The sequence below is a fragment of the Aphelocoma coerulescens genome, chromosome 7, assembly GCF_041296385.1.
Source record: "Aphelocoma coerulescens isolate FSJ_1873_10779 chromosome 7, UR_Acoe_1.0, whole genome shotgun sequence".
Classification (NCBI taxonomy): Eukaryota; Metazoa; Chordata; class Aves; order Passeriformes; family Corvidae; genus Aphelocoma; species Aphelocoma coerulescens.
In genome coordinates, this window is record NC_091021.1 from 7,207,324 (window position 1) to 7,232,774 (window position 25,451).

Consider the following 25,451-nt stretch of genomic DNA (forward strand, 5'->3'; position numbering starts at 1 on the left):
TTCAATTTTTTATCTTGAAAGATTGTACTCTTTAAACTTGGTGGAGTCATAACTAGAAACAGATTAATCATCTGTAGTGAATTCCTTCTTTGTTTGATGTTCTGCCCAGAAATGAAATCTGTTCCCATACAATAGTCTGTTAGGAAGATTTTAAAACCTGTTACTTGAATTCTATCTTACTTTGGTATTTTTTTTTTAACTCTGGTATGATAAATCAAAGACACAAATAGTACAGTCTGGAGAAGGAACAGTGTTGTAAACAGCTTTTATCCTTACCAATTGCTAAAATACCAAATACAGGTAAATGAGCACCAAAATAATAATCTGCACTTCTGGAAGTATCTGAGACTTCAACACAAAAAGAAATTCTTTGATGTAAAGGTTCTTTCTTTCCCTTTTCAGCCAGTTCAGGAAGAGTTTGCTTAAGATCTGTTTCAGATCCAAGTAGAACAGGGGTTCCTGAACTTTGTGCGTTCTTGCAATTGGGGCAAGATGTTTTTCTTCTTAACTTGAAATGCTAGACTATGTTATTTAATAACTAAGGAATTGTGATTTCCATATACCTCTTTCTTGATGGGATGCCATTTTAATAATTAAGATTATTTTAATATCATTGCCACTGTGTTTACCCATGTATTGCACCTGAAAACAGAGTGAGGCTGTAACAGATTCTTGCCACTTCTTCCCTGGAGCACCTCTGGTCTCTGAGGCTTATTAGTACATTTTTCCAGAAACCATCAAAAGGTAAGTTTCAAATTAATCCTTAGAGTAAAATGCGCTGGAAAACTGCCATTCACTTAAAAAATGGAGTAATCTTTTTGGCTTTGACATGTTTTTAGTGAAATTTTGTAGTGGATTTTTTTCCATCCTGATAGAGATAGCTTTAGAAGCATGCAATTGTTTAAAAGCAAAACCTAATTGAACAGAAATTATGGTGGCACCAGCAGATCAGAAAAAATGGATCTGAATGGTAAATAGTATCTTGAGTTAGTATTTGCTGAGTAAATAAAATGCATGCATTCTCCTCTTTGGAAAGACCAAAGGCATCAAGAGCAGGGATGCTTTCAAGGAAGGATGGGTTTTCCTGTCAGCTGTTCTTTCAGTATCTTCTAATCAGTGGAACTTTGTGCTCATGTTCAACTCTTCAGATTAAATTTTGCTATTCTTAATAAATACAGTCCCACTGCATCCTGGTTCCAACACAGACACACTCTTCTGGCTCCAGTTGTGTAGGTAAGAAAGAACCTCTGCTTTACTCTATAAATGGCAACCACCACTGGAAATCAGCATACCAGAAGTGTATAATAAGCACACACATCTGTTCTTTCCTTTGCTGTGGCTGGACTGGATAGAGAGGGAGAAAGGTCTGAGTCAACTGAATTACAGACTTGAGAAATTCTCAAAGCCTAAGCTGGACAGTGAGGTGTAGCTGTTGCATTTGTATTCAAACACAGTGTCCTATTCCATAAACATATGGAGGAACCATCAGCTAGTATAACAGAGTATCAAGGCTATAGAGTTAATGCTGACAGAAGAGCTTATACCACTTGTGAATATAAGTCAGACACTCCGAGCTGTACTCCCTGCTCCAGTTGTGAGGCAGTCTATTGATCTCTTTTTCTCTTGCCTTACCACCTTTCTTTTTCTGTTAAAAAAGGGAAGTTAAAGGGAAGATAAAAAATGGCTTATTTTCAAGACCTGGCTTATTAACATTTGCAGATGGTGAAGATTAGATGTGTTAAAACTAACAAACACTCTTGAAATACTACTTATGGTAATGTGTAACCAGCTCCAGCCATTATTCTGACACTGGGGTGGGAGATAGATACTTACTTTGATTTCTAAATAAATTTAGCAACACGATCCAGAGTAATTTTTATCAGGAAATATAGATATGTTATGAAACAGACAATGTAACAGATTTTAGGCCTGGTCTAAATACTGTGTAGATATGAATTCTGGAAGGGATGGAAAATGGGTAAAAGACATTTACATTTGTTGCCAGACAAAGCCTGATGCTATAAATTACCTTGTCATATATGCAGTCTGCTTTGGCCAGAAAACCCAAATAGGAGCTTCTGAAAGCAATTTTCTAAACTGAAATTTCTTGCAAGTATTTTTTTGCAACCTATAAGAACTCACTGTGCTTGCAAGTGGCCTATGCTGATCCTAGAAGATCCAAGTTTGTATCCTGCAAAACAACTCAGTGCCTATAGCACCTTCAGCAGATTTCCAGTTTCAAGAAAAGGCCCGGGTCCACAGTAAATTATGAAAAAAAGGCAAACAAAATGCCACCTGCCAAGGTCTGCTTAGAAGTAGGTGCTACCAGGGAACATCACTAATAGACAGCAGAGAGTGACAATTTTCAGCTGCTTGTGTTGCCCATCCCCAGAATAACCTATTAACTGTTCTCTGCTGCAGAATTGCCCAGCATCACTGTCTTGAGCTCAGTAACCATGGCAAATTCATCTGCTGAGCAAGGCACATGTGACTGAACAGTACCTTCTGTTGGGAATGAATCCTTCTACCTTACCTCGAAGTCTAAGAAATTAACATCCAATGTATGAAAGAGACTTGGGAAAAAAATTCACATGGTTGATATAGTACCTGAGGCTTATTACACACCTTTGAGGACCCACTGGTTCTGAAACTCTCTTGCCATTTTCATTGCCTTCTCCCCCTTCAAGATATCCCTATCTCTTCCTGTTTACGCAGCCAGACACATTCCATCAAATTCCCATGAAGGCAGGATCCGTAGCAGGTATTCAGAAGAAACCCTCAATAAGACTTGAATTCCTCCAGTCTCTAAAAATACAAGCTTGTAAAATTTCTAGCTTCATTTGCAAATTTAAGAACCTTCTAATTTTCATCCAGTCATGTGAGGAATTTGTACAATGCTGAAAACCTTAATTAATTACGAGGATGAATTTTAATAGCAGAATCAGCATTCACAAGGTCCTTGGTGCACATTGTGCTGTGTATCATATGTTAGATCTCATTTATCATCATATCTACTACTGTAATACTAATTATGCTGAAACATAGAAGATGGCCAAAATTTTGGACAACTTCTATCAGCTTCTCAAGTGAAGGACAAATCTGGGATAAAAATTGGGTTAGACACTCTGAAAGCAATAAAGAACATCTGTGCTACCCACCAGCTTAGTCAAGCCTCAAAGTAATTTCACTTAAGAACTTGTCAAAAATAGGGCTCCAGCTAGAAAATAAGATTTCTTGCATCGGTGTCTCTATTCCACAGATACACTAAAAAACCCACCTATCTTTCCAAATCCTGACTATTTGCTTGAACCATGTAAAATAATTCTACAACCTATTTGGGAATACTTGGGAACATAGTTAGAGAAATCATATTTCTGTATTAATAGGAACAGAAGAGGGCTTCTGCTTCCCAAATTCAAGTGGTTTGTGAATGAGAAGTAACAGATGCAAATGAAGAATTGGTAGGAGGGTAAGAGAATGGGTACTGGCCTGTTCCCACACACTTCTTCTGGCATTCTTCCAGAGTTAGGAAGTTGTTCTCATTGCCATGGCATCCACCATATTCAAACACTTCACACTTGCGGCTTTTAATATTGAAGAAATAGCGGATGTGGATGGCTTTGCACGGACCATCATCTGCTTTCATGGCACAGAATGAGTGCCCAAGCTTCAGTGGTGGCAAAGCAGCACCTGGAATCCAGAGCAGAAGTAGAACAACTAGGTTAGTTTGCTGCGTACTGCACAGTGTAACTCCAGAACGAGATTGCTTGTGTGTTCTGCTAGAGGCACCTCACAACATCTGTCTTCAAAGCTCTGAACACACTAAAACAGATGTAAAAAGAAAACCATCATCTGCATTGGAACACAAATTCCATTCGATCAAATCAAATGTGTGGTTTCAATTTTCCACCAAAACATCTCATAATATAAACTTAACTCCTCATCACAAACCTCTAAGCAGTTATGGTGAGTAGCTGAGTCACATGAGCTGGGGTGCAATTCTGAATAACAAAAACACTGACAAAGTCTTGGTAGCTCCAAAAGACACAATGAACACCAAGGCAGAAAAGTTTCCTTGGGCTCTCTTCCATGCACTTCTCCCAGTGAACTTGGCTCATAAAGAATTTGCCGGGGAACAGCGTGGGATGGACAGAGCCCTGCAGAGGGCATCACTCTCCTGTCAGATTGGGACACAAACACCGCCAGGACCACTGAGAGGCACCAGACTCTTTCTTCCTTTGATCTCACTGTTCTTGCATTACAGCTTTCAAGAGTATACAACTAGAAATTCAAGGCAAAACAAAGCTGTATGTTTTCAAAATGTGTTATTTCTGCATTTCAGTGCATATTAAGTCAGGGAATGTTTTGTATAAATTGTCATACACATTGTGAAGAACACTATCAAAGTTTTTCACCCTGTCAATGTCTATAAGGAAATTCTGACTAGCAATCCAGTTCCTGGTCCTGTTCCCTTATAAATACATGGTTTACTGTATTTTGCTGTTTTGCTTTTCCAAGAAAGTATTTTTACCTAGAGGATTTTGAAAGCTCTACAGAGCTTGTGTGCTTGCCTAAGGAACCAGAAGCACAGATCTAAAGGTTTTAATTCATTCTCTTACAGCTGATTAGAGCACTGATACTGCAGAACATATACACAAACTTAAAAAATTGAGAGGATACTGCACTGCAAAATGAAACTTTGGATTTCCTCTGCTCAATACCAGGGAAAAAACATGCCTTCAAACATCAAAGTTTTCAGTAAGTTATGAACTCACTCCTGAAATGCTAAAATCAAACACTCAGAGCTCCATAGAAACTGATCCAACTCAAATGTGGTTGGGGTGAGAGCTGGCAGCTGGTTTATAAACACGTCATTTTCTTGGCACACAAGAAATTAGATCCCCTCTGTGACCTTTGTCAGTGACCCAGTTCAGTCTACAAGAGGTTGTGAAAACTTACCAGGTTTCTTAACTACTGAAATGTCAGACACAGAGCTATGTCAGCTCATTTTTTTTGCTGCATTGCACCACCCCAGTGTTGTGGGCTATCCAAACAGAAATAGTACGAAAGCATAGTTGCAAAACTACACAAAGAGGATGAACAAATGGCTCAGCAGAGTTTATCCTGGGAACTTTCTGGTCTCCACTCCTAGCCCACTTCCCATTAGACGCAGAGAACTAAATCATTGCTTTGGTTACCTCCTAAGGCCTTTCCCCTGCAGTCACAGGGATGCTGTTAACCGCTGTCAGATGTCCTGACATCTGCTGCAAGCATAATGACTAAACTGTGTCACGCTTCTTGGCAATCACTCAGTTTCCTAGGAACACTAGAAAGTTGCCATAGCTTCAGTAAAATCTGTACCCTGTCAAACCCCCAGGGGCAAAACCCTCCAACTCCAAACAGTAACCAAGTGACTGAAGAAAGAGGTCTCGAAGGGATTAATCGGAAATGAATCATTCTTCTGTCTGGGAACAGTGAGAGAATTCTTCCCCATTATTTTACACCTGGGAACACTTAACTCACACAGATGATATAAAATTAGCTTTCCTTCTCAGGCTGGAGCAACAGATGAGAAGGCAAGCAGAAGTGTTTGCCCAGTAGATCTGCACAGACACACATCTGCCTGCACTCATTTCATTTGTGGAATATACCTTGAGAAAACTAATTCTCAGTGTAAGGCCTCATCTCTTGAACACTGGGACAAATTCTTACTACATTTTAGGCGCTGTGTGAAAAGCACAGGATATGACATTTAGGGAAGATGTCTGACAGGAAGGTCAGTGAAAATTCTTCAGCCGAAACATAAGAAGATAACAGTTGAAGGAATGTTATCCAAGTGAAGTAAAATTCCAAGCAATTTGAAGCAGTCAGTTCTAGAATTTCACTACTCTTCTTGTAAGAGAACCCTTTTTTTTGTAATATACTGCCTGAACAGTCTCTATTATATATTAAATAATTTTTATTTCCTTCGTGCATAGATACAATAATTTAAAACCATGTATACACACATAGTAAATCAGTTTTGATTTTCTAATGCACCATTCACGTCTTGCAATTCCAGGCTGCTGCAGGAGAGAAAGTTGCCTCCTGCATTCTCAACCTTTATTTTGGGCTTTCCAAATTCACCTCCATCCCTGGCTGCTTGAAGCCGTCATGGTGCAGTTGCCTTGCTCTCACCACACCACCTCAGTAGCCCACTTCTCTCTTTCTTTCATTTGGAAGATTTGTCTCCTCTTAATTATGCACACACTAAATCAACTCCTTTCTTCCCATCTTTTTATTGGCCTTGCTTTCTAATCCTCTCATAACTATTCTTTGGATCTTTGTTATTGGTCTGGATTCCTGGTAAAATGTGCTGCCCAGAGCTGAATATAATCCCCTACCTAGAGGCATTACTAGTGGCAAATAGAGTGGAATAATGATCCTTTGGGTTTTTTTCTTAATCCAACACAAAATCACTTGCTGTTTTTTTTAAAACAACATTGAATTACCTTTGCAATGCTCTGTAACTTCCATTTACTTTCCAGCAAATAGAACCTTGTTATACAGGTGCTTCAACATTTATTTTCCTTCTTATATTTATGATTGTATTAATTCTCCTTTTTCAGTATAGCACATTGCATTTATCATTCTAAAAAAATTTAGTTTAACCCTCCACATTGGATCTGGCTCTGTTGGATATATATTACTCATCCATTTTAGGCATCTGGTCCAAATACATTTAGAAATCTTGTGTAATTGAAGGACTGTACTAGCCTAGACCAAGAAAATTTTGTTATAAATACATTAAATCATGATTACAGCTGATGTTTACTGTCACACAGAAGTTATTACTTCCCATACTAAAACTGAAAAAAAGCACAGCAAAATCTTCTCTCCCCTTTTTCTTCCCCCTTCCCAGCTTTTTAATGAAATTACTTCCTTACATCACCTACCTAAGCACTAAACACCGATTGCTCTGTTCTAAGTCATGGCACTCCGTGGTCCGTGTTAAGTACAAGGTAATGCCCATGAAATGGCTAACAAAGAGCTCATCGCAGATATTTTATGTCACTACTTTCTCCCTCCATTCCTTCAGCCTTCCTACTTTTGCAACTGTCAAACAAGATACAGGCCAAGATTGTTCCTATGCAGCACAGCCATTCTCACGTTTGTTGTCATTCGTAAGGCCACTTTTGCAGCTCAAGACGTGACTGTTTAACACACGAACACCACCCTGCATTTCAGTGCAGTCATTTCACTGTGAGAGCTCTAATAACCTGCAGTCAGCCCTGCTGCAGCCCCGAGCACATGGGCTGTAGGTGATCCAGGCAAGGCACTGTTACCACTTCACTGGAGAGCGAGCAGGGTAATATGACAAAAGCTGAAGTGGTGAATAGTGTCTCTAATCCTCTTACATTAATACAAGTGAAAACAATACCTTTCTCCTGGATGTAGACATAACAAAAGACTCTAATTTGGCTTTCAGACTCATGGATAATCTGCAGGGCTGCTCGATAAAAAGACCTCCTTTTAATTAGAAAATGAACTGCTTTCTAGATTACACCTGCAGCCCAAGTATGAAAGGTAAGTGTTATGGAGGAGTTGCTTTTCAGAACTATATAAATTGGGAGAATAAATATCGGGAATATTTCTGAATTTTTATGTAAAAAATGCTTTGTTTTAGTTTGCTTAGGTTATGTGTTCTCAACTTCATATGAGTTTCTGTGGTTATCCTTAATTATAAAGATACGCTGTCATCTTTCCAGCCTTCCCTGGCAATGTCTCCCTTTGATAAGCGGTTATCAATACTAAGCACCTTGTCAGTAATGAATAGCTGTTTCTTTTCTCTCCATCTTTGTCAGTTTGACAGCTTCCCACCCACACACCATTCAGTGCTCTTCCTACCCATGTGTTTCCTACACTTTCTTTAGGCAGGCACATTTATTCTTGGCAAAGTTTCACGTATGAGTAAAAAGCACATTCAATTTGTGAGTCATTTTCTTCAGGCTTTGGAACATCAACTTAAGTGCTGCCTACCACATAAGGGATTAAAGAACAATATACAAACCCTGGTTAGTTTTATACCTTTCATTTTTGCTATTACACTTACTTATTGATGGAAAAATGACAGGTTTTGCTGGAAGAGAAAAAATTAAAAATCCTTTTTTATTCCATTAGACTTGACCTGCAATCTTGATTATTACTGTAATTAAAATAGACAAAATCCCACCTCTTAAATTCACAAAGCATTTGTACTCAATGAGATCTGAAAGTATGACATTAAAATTAATGGATGCACACAACTAATTTTATCCTTTAATACCTGAAATTTATGGAATGCTGGGGTAAAATATGTCATTGCTTTATAATCATCTAACTTCAAAAATAAATGTTATCAATGAAATTGCTGCCCACAAAATTTCTGCATTTAAAGTCACTGAGTCCAGGAGTTAAAATCTTGAGAAACCACAAATATAATTTTAGTTAGCAACAATCTAAATATTTTGTGAAAACAGAGTACAGCAAAAGTAATTTTTTTTTGTAAACAAGTGAGTCTTTTTTTTTGCAAGTGAGTCTTCAGTAGTCATCATAAAAACAGGATCCTACTTTAATTTCTAAGCCTCACATTTGATTGGTTTTTACTTCAGAATTAAAGCCCAGAAGTTCAGAACTGCTTCTCATACTAAATCAGTTAGTGGTCACATAATTCTAAGTAACTAGTTGCAAAATAACCAGTGAATAAAAAGTGAAAAAAAATCCCCAGTAAAATGACAATTTAATTTCCTTAAGATTATTTACTTATTTTCTTTTATAAACAAAGTAAATAGAGGAAAAACATTAAGTCATCAGATTTCTTGTTGTGGTCACAAAGTGTGCAAGATGATTTGGCCATCACGACCTGCAAGCTTGGCTAAGAATTTATACAGCACTAAGAGCTGTGGGGCAAAGATAAATGTGACTTTGCCCTCAAACAAAAAGGGCATTTTTTGTACTTCAGAGTTTGAAAGAAACAAATTTATTCTGCATGAACCAATCTTTACTACAGAGCCATGCTAAGCATATGCTTAACCTGGAACAGTTCATATCTTAAATTGTAGTGACTAATTGTGACATGGTCCTAAGCACTAGCTTACTATAGCCATGACTGTGCACAATTACTATTTCTGTCTCAAAGAACACTGCTGCAAAAGTCTGATAGAGAGAAGTAATCTGAATGGAAATAGGACAAAACATAAGAAAAAGGTTCCTCTTAGCTGCACTTTCATTTGCACTTCAAAATCAGACATGTCAAACAAAAGCATCCACTTCATAGTCCTCTGCAGCATAGGGAAGTGATCACAGTTTCAAGTCATTTCCTCAAAGGAAAAAGGAATATTTTAGTGTGGCCCCAACGGTGTATTTTTCCCTCATCTTTCTCAGAATTTTTTGGGAGGAAATTAAAATAACATTCAAAATTATATCCAGTATAGAATTCTGATCCATCTAAATTTCGGTGAATTAAACAATGATCTTACCATGGTGAAAATCCGGGAATGTCCCCAGTTCTAACAGTCACACTGCTTTTCTAACAAAAATTTTCAACTGGTGAGTTTTCAGTTATAGAATTATAGAATACCCTGAGTTAGAAGGGATTAACAAGGATCGAGTCCAACTCCTTTATTTATCCAGTGATATCAAATCACTTGGGGCTATACAAAGACCTTCGTCAAGGCCCAAGAAAACAACCAGGACAGTAATTGTATCAGCTTTAAATCAAACTTTGCAAATTAACTGTGGCTCAAGAGATCTGTGCATGGGACAGAGCAACATCAATCTACAATGCTGTTCATATTTCTGCTTTATCTGTGTGAGGAAATAAAGCCTGAGTTAACCAGCCCTATGTTTCCTTTCCCTGAACATTGAACTTTTCCACGCTCCTAAAGCAGAGCTTTAAGGGAATCATCTTGATATTTAACCCAGTGTTTGATTAGGATTAGATGTTCCAAAAAGCTTGGGAAACAGAAGTCTCAGTAGGAGGCAATTTTGCTAAAGCTTAATAGGTAATTCTAAGCATCTCTCTCCTAGTTAGAGACCATTTTTAGCTTAGTCCCAATTTTGAAAGTTTCCCACTAAAGTTCTCAAGTACAGAATTACATTTGCAGTGCATTTTCACATAGTGGGCTTTGTTGTTTGAGTGTTTGTTTTTTGTTGATTGAGTTTTAGGTGTTTTCTGGTATCTCTTACCCACAACATGCTCTTTGCTGCCATCCAGCTCAGCAGTTGTGTGCCTGGCGATAGAGAAGAACAGCAAGATAAAGGTTGAAGGCAAGGAATGCCCCTTCTTTCTTCCTTTCATCTTCCCTGTGTAAGATAAAAAGGACAATACCTGATTCAGTTAAGTTCCTTGAGCATTCTGCAACAGTCATTAGCAGGGTAGTGCATAACCCGTGGGCAGATACACAAACTGGGAGCTTTGCAGATAACGTGGGCTCTTTTAGTATAATCATATTGTAAGCACAATGAAAACCAAGACAAGGATTGTGGTTGTGCTCAGCAGATTGCAAGTCTCCTGTCCCATCTCCAGTACAAGTTAGAGGCACTTCTATTTCTTTCATTCTAAGCCCCAGCTGAACTCACCTCCCGAAATTCATCATGACACAAAATGTTAACACTTGGTACTTTTAATGTCCTGCCATTATTTACACAATGTACTGTTCCTGGCCAAGTCAAATCCTTCCAAGTAAGTTTTACTCAGCCTGCAGAACCTAGATTCATTGCCACAACATTTTAAACAAATATTTAGCCAATGCATAGTTATCAAGTTCCCAGACTCTTTAACAAGTTGCATTTCAGAGGAATCAGTGAACTTTTTGCAACATGGGCTTCAGTGCTTTTAGTGGTATTTTGTATCTTGTAGAGCTCTTTAATACTGAGAACCTCACTTAAGTACAGAGCTATTATTTTTCACATTGAATCAGTGCAATCACTGACAGAAGAAAACACTTTTATTCCATGGCAGCTGGCATGTTTAGGTTGCCAAAGATGAGGTTATGCACACACATGTGAAATTAACTCTGGAATACTTTTGCTTTAACTTTTCAAAAAATATTTCCAACTAACTAAAAGTTCCTTAAGGATATCTGGATTTTAATTAGAGAATAGGCTCAATATCTTCTTTGTTACCAACATACCAATTCCCTATTCATAATTCCTATTGCCCTACCCTCTTAAAAGTACAATACTACATTTTTTTGCTATGTTAATTGATATTGAGTAAATAAAAACTAAACATCTAAGGACTAGGAAGTTCCTAGCCTTCAGAAACTCTTTGGTCTTTAGTGTTTTTGTTTGCATGCCTGTGAAGACAGCATCTCTACACCAAATCAGAGCCACAGTCCTCATTTCTCTCTAGAAAACTTACCATTTTTTCCTCTTGCACTCAATGTTTTCCCAGCTTGCAGCATATAATAGATAAATACATTCTTAAAAACAACTCTTGGTGAAATTACAAATCAGATCATGGGCAGCACTATTTGGGTAATTTTTTAAGTTGACAATATCCTTTAGAAGGCTTCAATACATAATGTAGTGAAAAACACTGAGACTTCTTCCTTCTTTATTTTTTTTTGTAACGGAACAACAATTTTGTGTTTAAAGGAATTTCTATTTTAGCCAAAAAATATGACAGCGGTAACTTCTACATCGCAATGCTTTCCTGCCAAAATAAGTAAAAAAAATTGCATGTCTTTGATTCCTTCTAAACTCAATTACTAAGGTTAACTTGTACGGGAAAAAAAAATAAAAGGCTTTAGCCACATACGGTTCAGCAAAATGTTTTGCAAAATAATACAGATCTTATTTTGTGCTTTTAATCATAATTTTAAAAATCTTTCCTCAAAGGCCGTTCTTTAATTCTATGAACAAATTCAGAAATTATTGTTTTCTAGCAGAGATGGAATAACCTCTCTTGGATTAGAAACCACTACACAAGTTCTGAAATATTCTGTAAATGGAGAAAATGAGCAAGAGCTACAGTTGCTCATTTTCAGGTGTTTTTCAAAGAAATAGAAGTAGCATCTTTTATCGTAATTCCAACTAGAAATCCAGTCCTACAATCCTTTATATACAAAGCTTTGTAGTACCTGACCTTGGAAGAATTATGCATTTTCATCCAAAGGTTCGAAAAAAGAATTATGGCAAATCTTTTTATTCACCCCTGATAAAAAGCCCAGTCATCCTTTAAAATACAAAGTAACTCTGTACAAGGTAACCTGAAGTTGCCTAAGACTTTTGGATTTGAGAGACACCTCTCAAAGTTGATTTTAGTTTGACATCAACTAAAATGAAAATAAATCCACAACTAAGACAAATGGTATGGGGAGAAATATTAAGTAAAAAAATCAACTGCACAGATGCTTAGCATTACAATATAAACAAAGCTGGTGATAATTTGACATCATCTAGGCTCACTTAAAGCAGAAATACCATGAAATATTCAGATTTGATACCTAGATATATAGTAATAACTTCCAAACTCCCTGGCTCCCGTGAGTTCACTGGAGTAAAAAATTGCTAAATACAGTTATAGTTTTTGTAACTACATGGGAAAGAGCAAATTTCTAGCACACTGTTTTCCTTAGAAGTAATCATTGGCACAATTGTGACTCTTTATAAAGGAACTTGTTAATTATCCACAACCTCAGTTACACATGGATTAATTCCATGTTTGTCCCTGAGCCCTCATTTCCCATGTTTGAGTTTTTCCAAACATGCCATCAAAACTCTCACTAGTTCAGCAAAATTCTATTTGACTTTGGTTTTCTATCACTTAAATTGAGGCTATGGTTCCTTCTTCCAGGAATCTGCAGAGTATCAATTTAAACTGCAAAATTTAGTAATCGGTTTTTAGTCAGTTATCTATCCCATATTCTCAAAAACTTTTTCCCGAGTAGAAGAGAGGCAATCAGGCAGAAATGGAAATCCTTAATAAGTTTCTATTTTTTAATTTGAAAATAGAATTTTGTGTATCATGAGTTACCATTTAGAATTGTCACTGTGTGATTTTGAGGATAAATTACTGCATTTGTACAGAGAACAAAAACCTTACCAGGGTGCAGGATTTCTATTCTTCCACTCAACTCCTAAATTTCCCTTGAAAGGAAGGGCCAAAAGTGTGTAAAAGCTGGGCATCTTGGCGCTTGGGCCAGTGCCCAAGAGGAACAATGTAGGCTGTGCAACAGCATATCTGCCTTTCTGGAAAGTCTACTGACCAAATGCAATCTCCTTTATCTTCTGGCTAACCTTCCCAGAAGGTCACAGTCCCAGAACATTGTGTCAGGTTTGGGTGGAGGTGGGATGAGTGGGGTGAAGGTTTTGGTAATACAATGCTTAAATCCTTCCTTGGTTTAATTATTTCTTATTATTCCTAAAGGGAGAACAAAATCCCAGATCACAGGGTACTTGGCACCGCTTTTTCAATTAAAATCCCAAACCATCTAGAAAAGTCCAGGTTTTCTGACTGGATTTTCAGCTGCCCAGTAACAGAACTTTAAAGCTGTAAGCCTCCTATGATACTGGTATAGTTTTTTTTTTTAAGCATTCTGATTTTTTTTTGTTATATTTGTATAGAGTGCACAATTCAAAATACTTCACCTATGATATTTGGCTCAGAAAAATGTCAAATGCACACATTGGTGAAAAACTGTCCAGCATGGGAAAAATAGGAAATGTTTCAATTTTAAATAATTCATGTTTAACGGTCTGATTATTTAAGCCACATTCTGACAATTTCTGAGAGTAAATAAAGCCTTTTCCTCCAGAAGGATTCTAGCTTAGGACAGCCAGGAATCAGTCCAGCATTAATACTCTGCATCACAGTGTCATTAACATATATTTCATAAAGATAATTCCTTAGGAACTGGCATCCTACTGCTCCCAAACTCCCTACCTTTTAATGAGACATTCTATAACAGACAACGAGAATTTTACTTGACAAAGGAGATCAAAGGTCCGTGGGTAATAATTGGCACTGATTTATTTACTGATTTAATTAAATGCTTTCATTTAGTGCCATTAGCTTCTCTCAGGCTGAAATACAGGTAGCCAAGGCAGACCACAAGCAATCAAGAACGCTCCCAGTAACAGATCCTTACTACCAAGCCTTTTTTATCCTGACACCCAAAACAAAAATAAAAGGAAGATCTAAAGACTTTTTTGCCAAAACCAGAAAAGTATAAAACTCAGTGTCTTGTCCATACCGTTTGCAACCTTTGGAGACAGGACTGTTATGTGTATCTGTGTATATATATATATGTACATACACACACTTTTTTTTTTTTTTACCTAACAGTCTCTTCAATACCAATTTCTATAATTCCCTGAATGTTTAGTCACAAACTTTTTTTTCAGCATGGCATTCATCTCTAATAAGCTAACTGGAAAAAGAAAAATAAAACTAGCATTTCCCATAGTGGCCAAAAAAAGACATCCTTAGAAAAAAGTCTAAAGTGACACAGTAATGACTGTAAAAGTGACTCATTCACACTGACAGCCCAGGAAATAGAAGCACGCAGACACACAAAAAAAGGCAGAGGATATAATTAAGTTGAAGAATTAATAGCAGGAAATAGGATGTGCATGGTCAGAGGTCCAATTTAGCACAGCCTAAAATTAAGGATTAAAAGGTCTAACTAGACAGGATTATAACACTTCTGATATAAAAGCAGACCTTTTTCAGTTCACTGTATTTCAGAAGCATTTTATTTGCCCTATGATATCTTGCACTACCAACTAGAACTTGTGTGACAAAGGTTTAATTGGACTTGTGTGACAAAGGTTTAATTGGACTTGTCTGCAGCATTGTTTCCCAGCTGGCAGAGTCAGTGTGTTCCCTTAAAAATTATTTTATTACATGTGCTGGTTTGGAGCTGCTTGCAACATCATGTTATCTCATTCCCTCAGCAGTAAATATGAAGAATGAAGCGAGCAGGAATTCTGTCACCTCTGCTCTGGTGATGATACCTGCCCCAGAGTCAGTGATGGGCTGCCAATTAAACTGACTTCCACCAGAGTCACCAGAGCCTTGTGCTGTCACAGCAACTTAAGTTCAGGCATTGCACTGTGAATCACCAGCATGCAAACTTTACTGACTGAAAGCAAAAGCTATGGAAATTCCACCCCCCATCCCAGCTTATCTCTCTTCTGGGCCCTGCTGTAGCAGCTCTCATAGTCTGTGTCAGTTCTGAGACCAGGGACTCCATCCAGTTCCTCAAATTCCTTCTTGTCATGAAAGAATTTTGGTTGGTTACCTACCTTCCACTATTTAGCATAAATGCTTTCCTGTTGCACTCTTCCAGTCTCTGAAATTCCCTAGTGAAAACTGGAAAGTGAAGTGAAAACAGGGAAGTAAAGAGAAAATTTAGAGCAACTAAGGTTTTCATTAGTTTTTATGCTGAAAAGTTGTATAACCTGTTGTCACTGTTTCAGATTTAAACTCCCACCTTTGTTCTGCTTCTATGAAGGTTGCAAATGCTGCTTTTCAAGCACACCTGATAAAAGAATTGAAAAGAAAAGCCTTGTCATATTTTGAAATGGAAATTTAAAAAACAAAGAAATTGATAAACCCAGCAGAAGAAGTCCTTTCTTTTTTTTCATATGCCTGTAGACCTCTCTTGCCTTGTCATTTTCCTTGTTAACTTCTTTCACTCTTGCTTTAAAATTGTTTTCCATTTTCCCAGCTTAGGCCCAGGACCTATTTTTTCCATTCTCCTGGTCTGTTCATATCTGGCATTAGGTACATCTGCCGTCCTGTCTCCACTCAGCTTCTCTGGTGACACAGCTCCAGCTCTCTACAGAAAATCATATCACTAGCTCATTTTCATAGTGATACAGCTTTAAAAGGGGAAAAGAAATCTTTTGCTCCTGCCAAAATATTTTTACATGTGGACTAAAGCAAATTACTTGTTCACATGTTTTCATAAATCTTAATAAACAAAACAACAAACTGGCCATACTCAGGCCTGTACTACTAGGATAGAAACTACCCGTTGGTAGCAAAAATATTGGTCATCTAATCTTATTTTCAAACAGGGAATGCCTTCAGTACCCTAATAAAAGCCACTCCAGAGCACAAAAGCCACTAGCAAAACCAACAAGCAGCAATATTAGTTACATGTAAGCATTATAAAGTCTCTAGCATGATTTTTTTCCTAGCAGTTTGGACAGGAAAAGTACAGTCTATGTGTTCAACTCTCAGCTGTGCTTATTGATAAATAGACGTGTATTTAGATGTCAGCTAACTTAGCACAACCTGCTTCTCTAGTGGAGAGAGTCATTTCAGTACTATATAATACATATATAACCCAGCTGTGTGTGATTTCCCATTTGCACACACTATGGAAACATGACTACTCAATTTCACTAACGTGAAGCTGTCAGACACTGAAAATACTGCAGGAGGCACAGGAGGAAACTACTGCCACAGTGATGTCTCTTGCGACGATTTTGACCATACCCGTTAGCCTTTTGTAACCTCATCATCACATTAATCACATTTTCACACATACAGAGGTCCAAAACATAAATTTCCTTGCTGTGTCAGGCAAGTTCAGCTCCCCTGGTCTATCTTTCCAGCTGGAGACACCACAGACACTTTTACTGCAGTGGATGTGAGACCTTTGGATCATCACACAGGTTAGAAATGCTAAAACTGCCTTCAGTGGGAAGAACCCAGGCTTCAGACTGCCTCAGATGATCATCCTACAACCACTTTAAACCAACATAAAATAATGCCACAGAAAAGAAGGGTTGTATTCCCTTCATCTCCCACCACAGTATAGGTCATGCTCCTTATTCTGGTGGCAGTGCCAACTCCTGTGGACGTAGAGCAAATGCCAACGCACTTTGAGAGACCTTTCTTGAAGTTCATGAAAACAGTAGCAACTGAGTATTTCCTTTATATCAAATAGGTATTTCTAACTGACTTGTAACTGCTTTCAATGTAGTTACGTTAAAATTGGTTCTTTTGGAATGCTCTATTTTCTGAAGGAAGGTTAAATTTTCTGAAAGAAAGTTGATCTTTCTTGTGGTCCAAACTCATACCCTGGAGGTCAAAAGCCTAGTTTTAATTTTTCACTAAACTGTAAATGTAATTACTCAGTTAACTTCAAAACTATATTCAGTTATGAATGGCACTCATCAGGGAAGATGGCAGCAATACTAAAGATGGGAAATAAACAGCTGTATTAACAGCACAGGAAATAATTAAGAAACAGAACAAAGAACTGTGAGAGAAAATTAAAAGGATTAAGAATAAGTCTATTTTGCTGTGAAGTAACTAAGAAAGGAAACGAATTATACAAGTCTCCACATGGTTTTGCTTTATTCTGTTCCCAGGGGTACTCTGTTCGCATTGAAAAGCTAAAATGGTTTCATAAGAGAAGCATACTGAAGTAGGTAATTTATCCCTGGTTTTTAAGACAGTTTTCCCTGGTTTCACTGTGAAGAGCAGCTTCAGATAGTACGACCCCATCAGCCTCTCCTGGCTCTCTAGGGAGAAATTCTGACTATTCAGAATGCAGCCCAAACAAGAAACAATAGTAACTACTGGAATTTGACAGATTTTAAACACTTTGCTCCAAAATTGTGAGATATGGCAGCCATGTAAACCTCAAGGCCACTAAGTTTTACTGATATTCTTTTTTTTTTTAAATTTAAAAATTTCTTCTTCCTATGCACATGCTCTGAGTCCCTCTGGAAGACATTCTCACAATGAACTGAATGCACACCAACAAAATCATGACAGTAAAAAAGCACTTAAAGCAGATACCACCTTATTTTAAATTGCAAGATAAAATTACTGCCAGAATCACCTCTTTAAAGTAAATGTAGATGTTAAAACAACTTTCCAGAACATGAGAGACTGTGTAATGGTCTTTTTTTCCAGAGGAGATTTAATTTTTTTCCAGAAACAATCCTAATCCCACTGATATATCAGTGAGAGAAGTCTGTGTTCTGTGCCCTAAAAGTAATCCAAGATGCACAGAATCAGAATAGCATGAAGGATATCAGTGCCCCTGTGCTGGAGAACACCTGGGTACCAGCGTCTGCTTCTGTTTATGCACTTAACTTGGAAAGGTTATTTAAGAAACAGTCCTTGAAGGTAGAACTGGAGCCCAGTAATTCTCCTTCTCTGTCTGTGGATTTGGGCATGTTCTGGAAATCTGCTAGGATGCTCGTTCTTTTACATCCTTGCTTTGTTTCCTAGATTACTTTTCCTCCAATGTCTTAAAATTTCCTCTTTGCCAGGAATCTGACTCCTTTTTGAATGCTGTTCCTCACTTTCCTTTAGAACTAAAATAGACCCCAAAGAGTAATAAGTTTTTATGGACTTTTAAAATGACTCTGATGAGATTAGGGATAGATAAACTCAATGCCATTAAATTTCTATCTGTCCTGAGTCAGAAAGAGAAAACCCTAATTCTGTGTTTAGAATATTACTAGATGAATTACAATTAAGTTTTCATGAACAATATTGGTAAATGTGGGCACTGCACTAAAAAGCTAAGTGCACCTTAAATGTCCTGTAACTATACCAGGGAGCTGAAATGCTTTAAAAGCCAAAATTACAAACGCAATGCACAGTGTGAAGACAAACATACAGATTACTGAAAGGCAATTTAAAGTGCACTTGGAGACACTCTGGCATAAAATTCATAAAATTTTCAAATAAATGGATTTTCAAGCAATTGACCACATGGCTGCTTTTTAATGAGCCCTTTCATGTGGGGCGTTATTTGACAGGAGAAAAGGCCAGAGCAGGATGTGCTTTAATCACCTTTACCTCCTCAGCATTGTTCTGTGTGCACTACACACAAAGGAAATTTAATTGTAATTCTCAAATTCAGCTTAAACAATAATTCAGAGAAATTTGCTGTGGATACAGACACTTGCTGCCTTCACAGTAATAAATGTCTCCTAGTAAAATTAAATAATGGGCAGAAGGTTCAAAAGGTCAAAGGCTGACACTTTTGCCCAAGTAGGTGCCTAGCAATTCCTCCAGCATGCCCTTGCTGTCCCTATCTGCACTGACAGCTGCACTTCCTGTCTCTGCATCTGTCCGTAAGACATTCAGGAAGGAAGGTTTATATCTTTACATGTTTCCCGTGAAAGTACTTTCATAGCTGATTCCTGGAGTACTGAGTCAAACTGACCATCTGCACACTCCCCCTCCATCCAAATTGTTCTTTTTCTCCCCACTCCTATTTTCCCATTGTTATGGGCCTTTCACTCATTTAAATTGTAAATTTTCTAACATATTAGCAAATTCTAGCAATTTTTAAAAATATAGGTTAGTATCACTGCTTTGTTTTACACAGTCACTAAAACTGAAGTTTGCATCAATTATTCTAAGTAAAATACTAGAAAAGTTACCAGAAAAATTCTGGATTTTTGGGGGGCAGTGTGTTTGTTGCACTGATACGACTGGAAGCCTCATTCACTACCCTCATTGATTAAGAGTTTCTTGAAAATTTCAAATATACTGTGAGTGAAATTGGCTTATGTCTTATTAGCTTGATTTGATTCTCCTAAAATCTTCTTGTACTTCTCAAAATATGAATTGCTTCAGATACTACTTGCCTCAGAATGATTTGAAACAGCCTGGCAGACCACCCTGCTTGAGTCAAGCCTCTCTGGGAGCTACTGCAGTGGAGAAATTGCTTCTAAAAACAAGAGCTTTTCTTCAAACTCAAGCTATTGATCAGAATCAACTTACTCAGCTTTAGGAGAGTTTCCTTTCCAAAAACTGTCTTGGAGCTTAAAATGCTTCAGACAGATTATGGCATCCAAATATTAGTAGTATTATTAATGATAAAATATATACATTGTCCTGCTGTTTCAAATTTGCAGAGGAAAAGAAGTCTCCCCTTCTGCAGCACTCGTTGCCGGACTTTGTACCTAAACATCTGACAACTGCATCTGAAGAAAAGCCACCAGCTGATACTGCTTTCGGCAGCTAAAGCGAAAAGAATTACTCAGTTAAAACGGAAAGTCTGTTCCAAAGTACTCACCAAACTCCTAGCAACAGTTCTTGAAGAAAGAGGGAATTCCTGAATCAGAGCTGAATATGATCCTCCCCTATTAATTCACGTTGAAGGGGTGTGGTGTAAAGCTACAAAGGCAGGATTGCAACCTGATCTTCCTAGAGTGGACTCCTGCCTGGGGATTACTCAGCTGGCTGCTGCTCTGGCGTTTTGTCGAGCACACAGGCTCGCTCTGGGTAGAAGTCAGAGATCTGCAGCAGAGGCGGGAATGTTTCCTGTTTAAAGCTCTCATCTGCCTGGAGTTTGGAGCAGTTTTCTAAACAGCACGAGCTAAAATGAAATGCACCTTCAAAGAGTGAGAGACTGTAGGATAATTTATTCATTGTAGCTGGCAGGCTCGGATATAGCTCATGAGGATGCCCTACTCCTTGCCCGTTTAAGAGAGATGTGGTGTGACGGACTGTTGTGTTTTGTCTGTTTTTAAACGAAGCCATGCTGCTCACTCTGCACCCAGGCTGCAGCCAGCAGTGTCTGGAGCTGTTTCCAAAGGCTGTTCTGCCTGCAGCTACAACATCCCATCTATTTGAACATCACACCAGCATGTGCTAAAACTCAAGTTCAGCGTCATTAAGAGTACCATGGCTGATGATAGGGATAAGGACCCTCAGAGACCTTGTAACTCGTGGGTGTAGAGAGACACATGTCCGGAATCTTAGTCTTGGACACACAGGATGGGAATTTCCCTGGTAAGGAATTAAACAGTAAGAGAGACAGAAATAACAACTGAAGTACAATAACTTACACAGTCAGTAGCTGTAACTCATTGTAATTATTTCTAGGCAAAGACAAACAGGTAGTTAAATCACTTTCAGTGAAGGTTAAACTCATCTGTTCATCACCATCCTGAAACAGACTGGCAGTTTGTCCCATTGGTTAATGGATTAACTATCTCTGACACAAACAGAAGTGCTCCTGGCAGCTCCTTAGACCTCCTGGCTGTTGATCCTGACTGTAAAAATGTCTGTAATACTTTTCAGAACGAAGTCAGTAGTCAGCTGAGTCAACTTACTATTAACTGGGTCAATAATTAAATGGATCAACTGTCCTGAAATGGACTAGAAGCACTCATGAAGTAAAGGGGCAGTTCAAATGGTGGGATGAGGTTCTACCATGCAGTTACTAATTACCAGCTCAGATAAAGCAAGAGGCAAGCCAGCTCCAGAGGTCAGTGAAATGGAAATGGTCAGTCTGTCAAGTTGTGTCACACCACAGCAAATGAAAAACATTGTGTTAAGAATTAGTACTATCCGTGCTATCCATAAAGCTATTTGAGGGTCACAAGAAAGTCCAAAACAGATGCACTAAAATTACACCATGACTTAAAGAAATGTCAGTACATTTACAATAGAAACAAAACTCACTAGATTTCAAAAAGGTACATACTTCTTCACTTTGATAATGTGTCTATATGGATGAACAAAAATCTGTGGGGATAGTTTCAAACTTGCACTACTCTACAAGCAATTTACGAACAAGTTGCTTTGTTTTTAGTCGTACTGGATGCTGAATGGTCTGGAATGACAAGTCTGTGTAAATGTATTTCAAATCTAGGGACTGGGCCTGGCCATAATTTCAAGAGGATTTTTTTGTTGTTATTTTTATGAGATTTTTTTAAAACGGACACACACAAAAAAGAATTTTCATAGTTTGTGTCATAATGTATTAACATCAGTTCTTCTCTCATAAGGTCTTACTCAAATCACTTAAAGCAATTCTGAAAGAAATAGTCCATACAGACATGAAAAAATAAAAGGGAAAAGCTACAGTTTAAAATACATTTGTCATTTTATCATCTTAAGGGGAGAAAAACATATAAAGAACTTTAAAGAACATACAAGAGAATGAAACCCTTATTTTAATTAAAAGTTTAACTAAGAAATCTTTGGTTAATAATAAAACAGGATGAGAGTAAAAATGCCACCATGTGCTCAAGGAACACATACACACAAGAAAAATTCCAAGAAAACTATTTCATTTTCACATTAGCAGTTTTGCTTTCTATTCTGTTAATGTCTCTCCAGCTCCCACATGCAGACCTCCTAATTTAGTTGCCAGGAATTAATTCAGTTGTCCTCCTAATTTAGTTTGCATTGTAACTACAACATAAAAGGCTTCAGTTGAAACTGGAATCAGACTTTGAATATGAAAACAAAACTGATTTGAACTTTTAGTATGATCAGAGAATTCCGTTCAGATATGACCTGGCCTAGACAATCACATTAATCTCTGCCCTGCCCTGAAGCCTGATATCTGTTGTCTGTTGACAGTGGAAAATGTCCCTACCCCAATAGGTATCAATAAGCAGATATAGACAAAAATACAGCTAGAGTAAACTAAAACAGAGATGCCATGAAAAAAAAATCACTTGTACAATACTTGCAATACTCAGTCGTTGGCTCTGAAGAGTTCAAAGCTGAGATGATTAGAATTTAGTCATCTGACTGCACAGAATTATTCCCAACAAATTGGGAGATCAGGGAATTTAAAAAAAATTAAGGTCTGTGTAAGAGGTCAGCATCATTACAAGCCTGATGAACAGACACTGATTGAAAAGGCACAGCGCCAGCTACCCTCTGACCACAGAAAAAATCCCTTTACTCCATGCTGTCAACTGGGAACTCTGATCATGAAAAGCTGCTTCTGGTGACAGCCCCATTTTTTCCAAGAGCCAAAACAGGAAACAATGTGCCATCCCAGAAAACCCCCTGGCCTGGAGTTCTGTCTTGACTACTGGCCTGCAGAAGACAGGCAAGGATAACATCTACATCTGCAAAATGCTTACAACACACAGGTTAAAAACAACTGACTCTTCCTTGACACAGAGCAGTGACTTCAGGCCAGGTACTCCACCCTTCTCTCCATCATGTCCTCGTACTACACAGCCTACACTCCTACCACAGTGTGGGAAGCTGCTACTGGTTTTACACTGATAACGTCATTAGGGCCAGCAGGACATCGGGGAAACGGAAGGTAAGAGCTAACAACTACCCTAACAGCTTCAGAGGACTGGGCCAGGGTCACTGTCCTCTGCAATGTCTGTCACCAGTTTGGGTTGGTGCTCATGCTGACTGAAAGGGAGGAGGGAAACACAGTGAACTACAAATTCAAATTTTCCTGTACTGTACATTTTTATTTGTATTATAGTGCATCAGTTTTAGCAGAATATATTATACTTCACCATAGTCCTTAGTATACGGTGATCAGGAATTAAAATGATGCACAAATGTCTAATCTTGTAATTATTTTACTGTACCAGAACAGAGATAAATCAGTAAGAAAATTATAAGTTTCGTGCTTGCATATATAATAAAATTAATTTTTTAAGCTCCATCATTTCTGAAGCAAGATTCACTATGTCACACAGCTGGGAAAACACAAAGGCTTGTGTAAGCTGCTCTTCACACGTGCCTCTCAGTGAGGGTGTGACATTGCTCGAGCTTAAACAACACAGACGTCTGTGATGTCTTGTTGCCCTCTAGTGATGCCACTTGACTTTCCCACTGCTTAGTTCTTCAAAATTTTCCATAGACCTGAGAGCTGCCTGCCTCCTGCCTTCAAGAAACTGAATCATAACTGAATACTTCTACCTGGTGCTTAAATTAGATGGGAAAGCACAGGTACTTCTGAATCCTCATAAGGAATAACGAACGCGAGAGCAAGCTGACAGGAAAAACACCACCAGCATAGCTGGCTTAGCCCAGTGAGCTTCAAGGGAGAGCTGAGATGGAGCAGTCACTGTTACCAGGCTCCCAGAGCCTCTCCCTCAGCACAGACATGAATCATCTTCCAGGGCAGGCCTGGTGCCCTTGAAGGGTTTCTGGAAGCACTGACTGTTGCTGTTTTCTCTCCCTGTACAATGGAGCACTACAACAAACACTGACAGAGGGAACCTATCCATGTCTGCACAATTAGGAGCACTTTTGTGCTGAAGTGTTAGATGAACTTAACATTAGCTGATCGTTTTGAGGCCATTGAAGTGTATGTCTGCTTTTCCAGCTAAGGTCATCTGCATGTCCACAACACGCAAAACCCTAACTGAGTTCTAAAAGAGGATCATAGCCTTATTTCCTTTCAGTATGAGTTTTACAAATGGTTCTATTAGTGGTTTATACTTGTTCCATTATTTTTATTGTGGTCTCTATAGTATTTAATATTTAAATCCCAACTAAAAATGCGTGAATGGAAGTGAAAGATCTTCACTAGTGAAAGAAAGATCAGAATCCAGCAGCTGTCACTCAAAAAGCTGTCTCTCTGATGCACTCCTCTGTCCCCCCTTATTGTTTCTTCCCTGTAATTTCCTGATCTTATTTAAAAACCATCTCAAGTGTTTTCTAAAGACTGAAACTGAAATGAACATAGCAGGTGACTATTTTTTTCTGAAAGCAGAACGTTGAAATAGTACAATAAGGCAGCTCCAAAAATTCAGGCTTTGTTTCTGTCCTCACTTCAAAGTAGTAATAGCTAAGTAACATAATAAGGCATACTATTACTAATGGAAATGCAGGAACATATTTAAAAGGGAGAATCATCAACTCTTAACACTCAAATTTGTTTTTTGGGGGGTTTTGTCTTGGGTTTTTGTGCTTTGAAAGTCAAACCTTTAACAAGGCTATCAAGGGTAAGTTGGGTAAGTGGACTATCCTAATGTGCTTTTTTTTTTCAGGGATGAGTAGAAGAAAGGAATTGAGTGATAGATGAGATGAAAGTGATTATCAGATCAATTTCTTACTAGTTGAAAAGCTTCTCAAGCTGAACTACCCAACCTGTTTGAGAAGCAGCAAGGAATCCATTCAGCATCTGCATCTGCCTTTCTGATTTCCAAGCCCAGTGGGTCTTATGTTGAACAACTGGTTCTCTTGAAATTAAACTTATGTTTTGCCCAGCAGAAGTACAGAGGTTCTTCAGTCAACTGATGCTGCTGTTCTTTTTCCTGAAAGAAGCTGAGCTTTTAAAATTTTCCCTCCATCAAATCCAGGGCTTAAAAAAAGAAGACCCTCCTTTTATTAGGCAGAACACTTTGTCATCTTCTATCCTATAGAAACCCACTATTAGCATGGCAGCAGAATATAACATTGCCTTTGTTGATACCAGATGAAGCAGGGGTTAAATACCCAGCATATTTAATAATCTGAATATTGTTTAGAACAAGCAGGGAGAAGCAATGTAACCCCTATGGATTTAATTTTTCTTTTCTTTCCTGTATCACAATCACACTATTGCCTCTTGTCAAAGGACAGATGTGACAAACTTTCGCATTTCTTGTTTCCATCTGGGTAGTTGTTTCCCTTGGAATTCTTTTAATCCATTTTTCTGTGCATTTCTTTTTGCTTATGAACTTATATAACTCAAATACTTTTTTTAAACTCATTAATTTCTTAAGAGTGAAAA

At 38.0% G+C, this 25,451-nt stretch overlaps 1 protein-coding gene across 7 annotated transcripts in view; it reads right to left on the bottom strand.

The window, feature by feature from the left end:
• TFPI (tissue factor pathway inhibitor) overlaps positions 1 to 25,451 on the bottom strand; it is a 68,498-nt gene that overhangs the window by 15,520 nt on the left and 27,527 nt on the right. For 3 of the 7 annotated variants that reach the window (XM_069021924.1, XM_069021927.1, XM_069021931.1), the window contains 2 exons: positions 10,207 to 10,323; positions 3,490 to 3,690 (listed from right to left, as the gene is read on the bottom strand). In XM_069021924.1, the coding sequence (XP_068878025.1) occupies positions 3,490 to 3,690; positions 10,207 to 10,323 (318 nt within the window). Of the gene's footprint in view, positions 1 to 3,489; positions 3,691 to 10,206; positions 10,324 to 15,429; positions 15,510 to 20,030; positions 20,126 to 25,451 lie in introns of those variants that run through there. The other 4 variants (XM_069021925.1, XM_069021929.1, XM_069021930.1 and 1 more) reach the window with 4 other exon arrangements.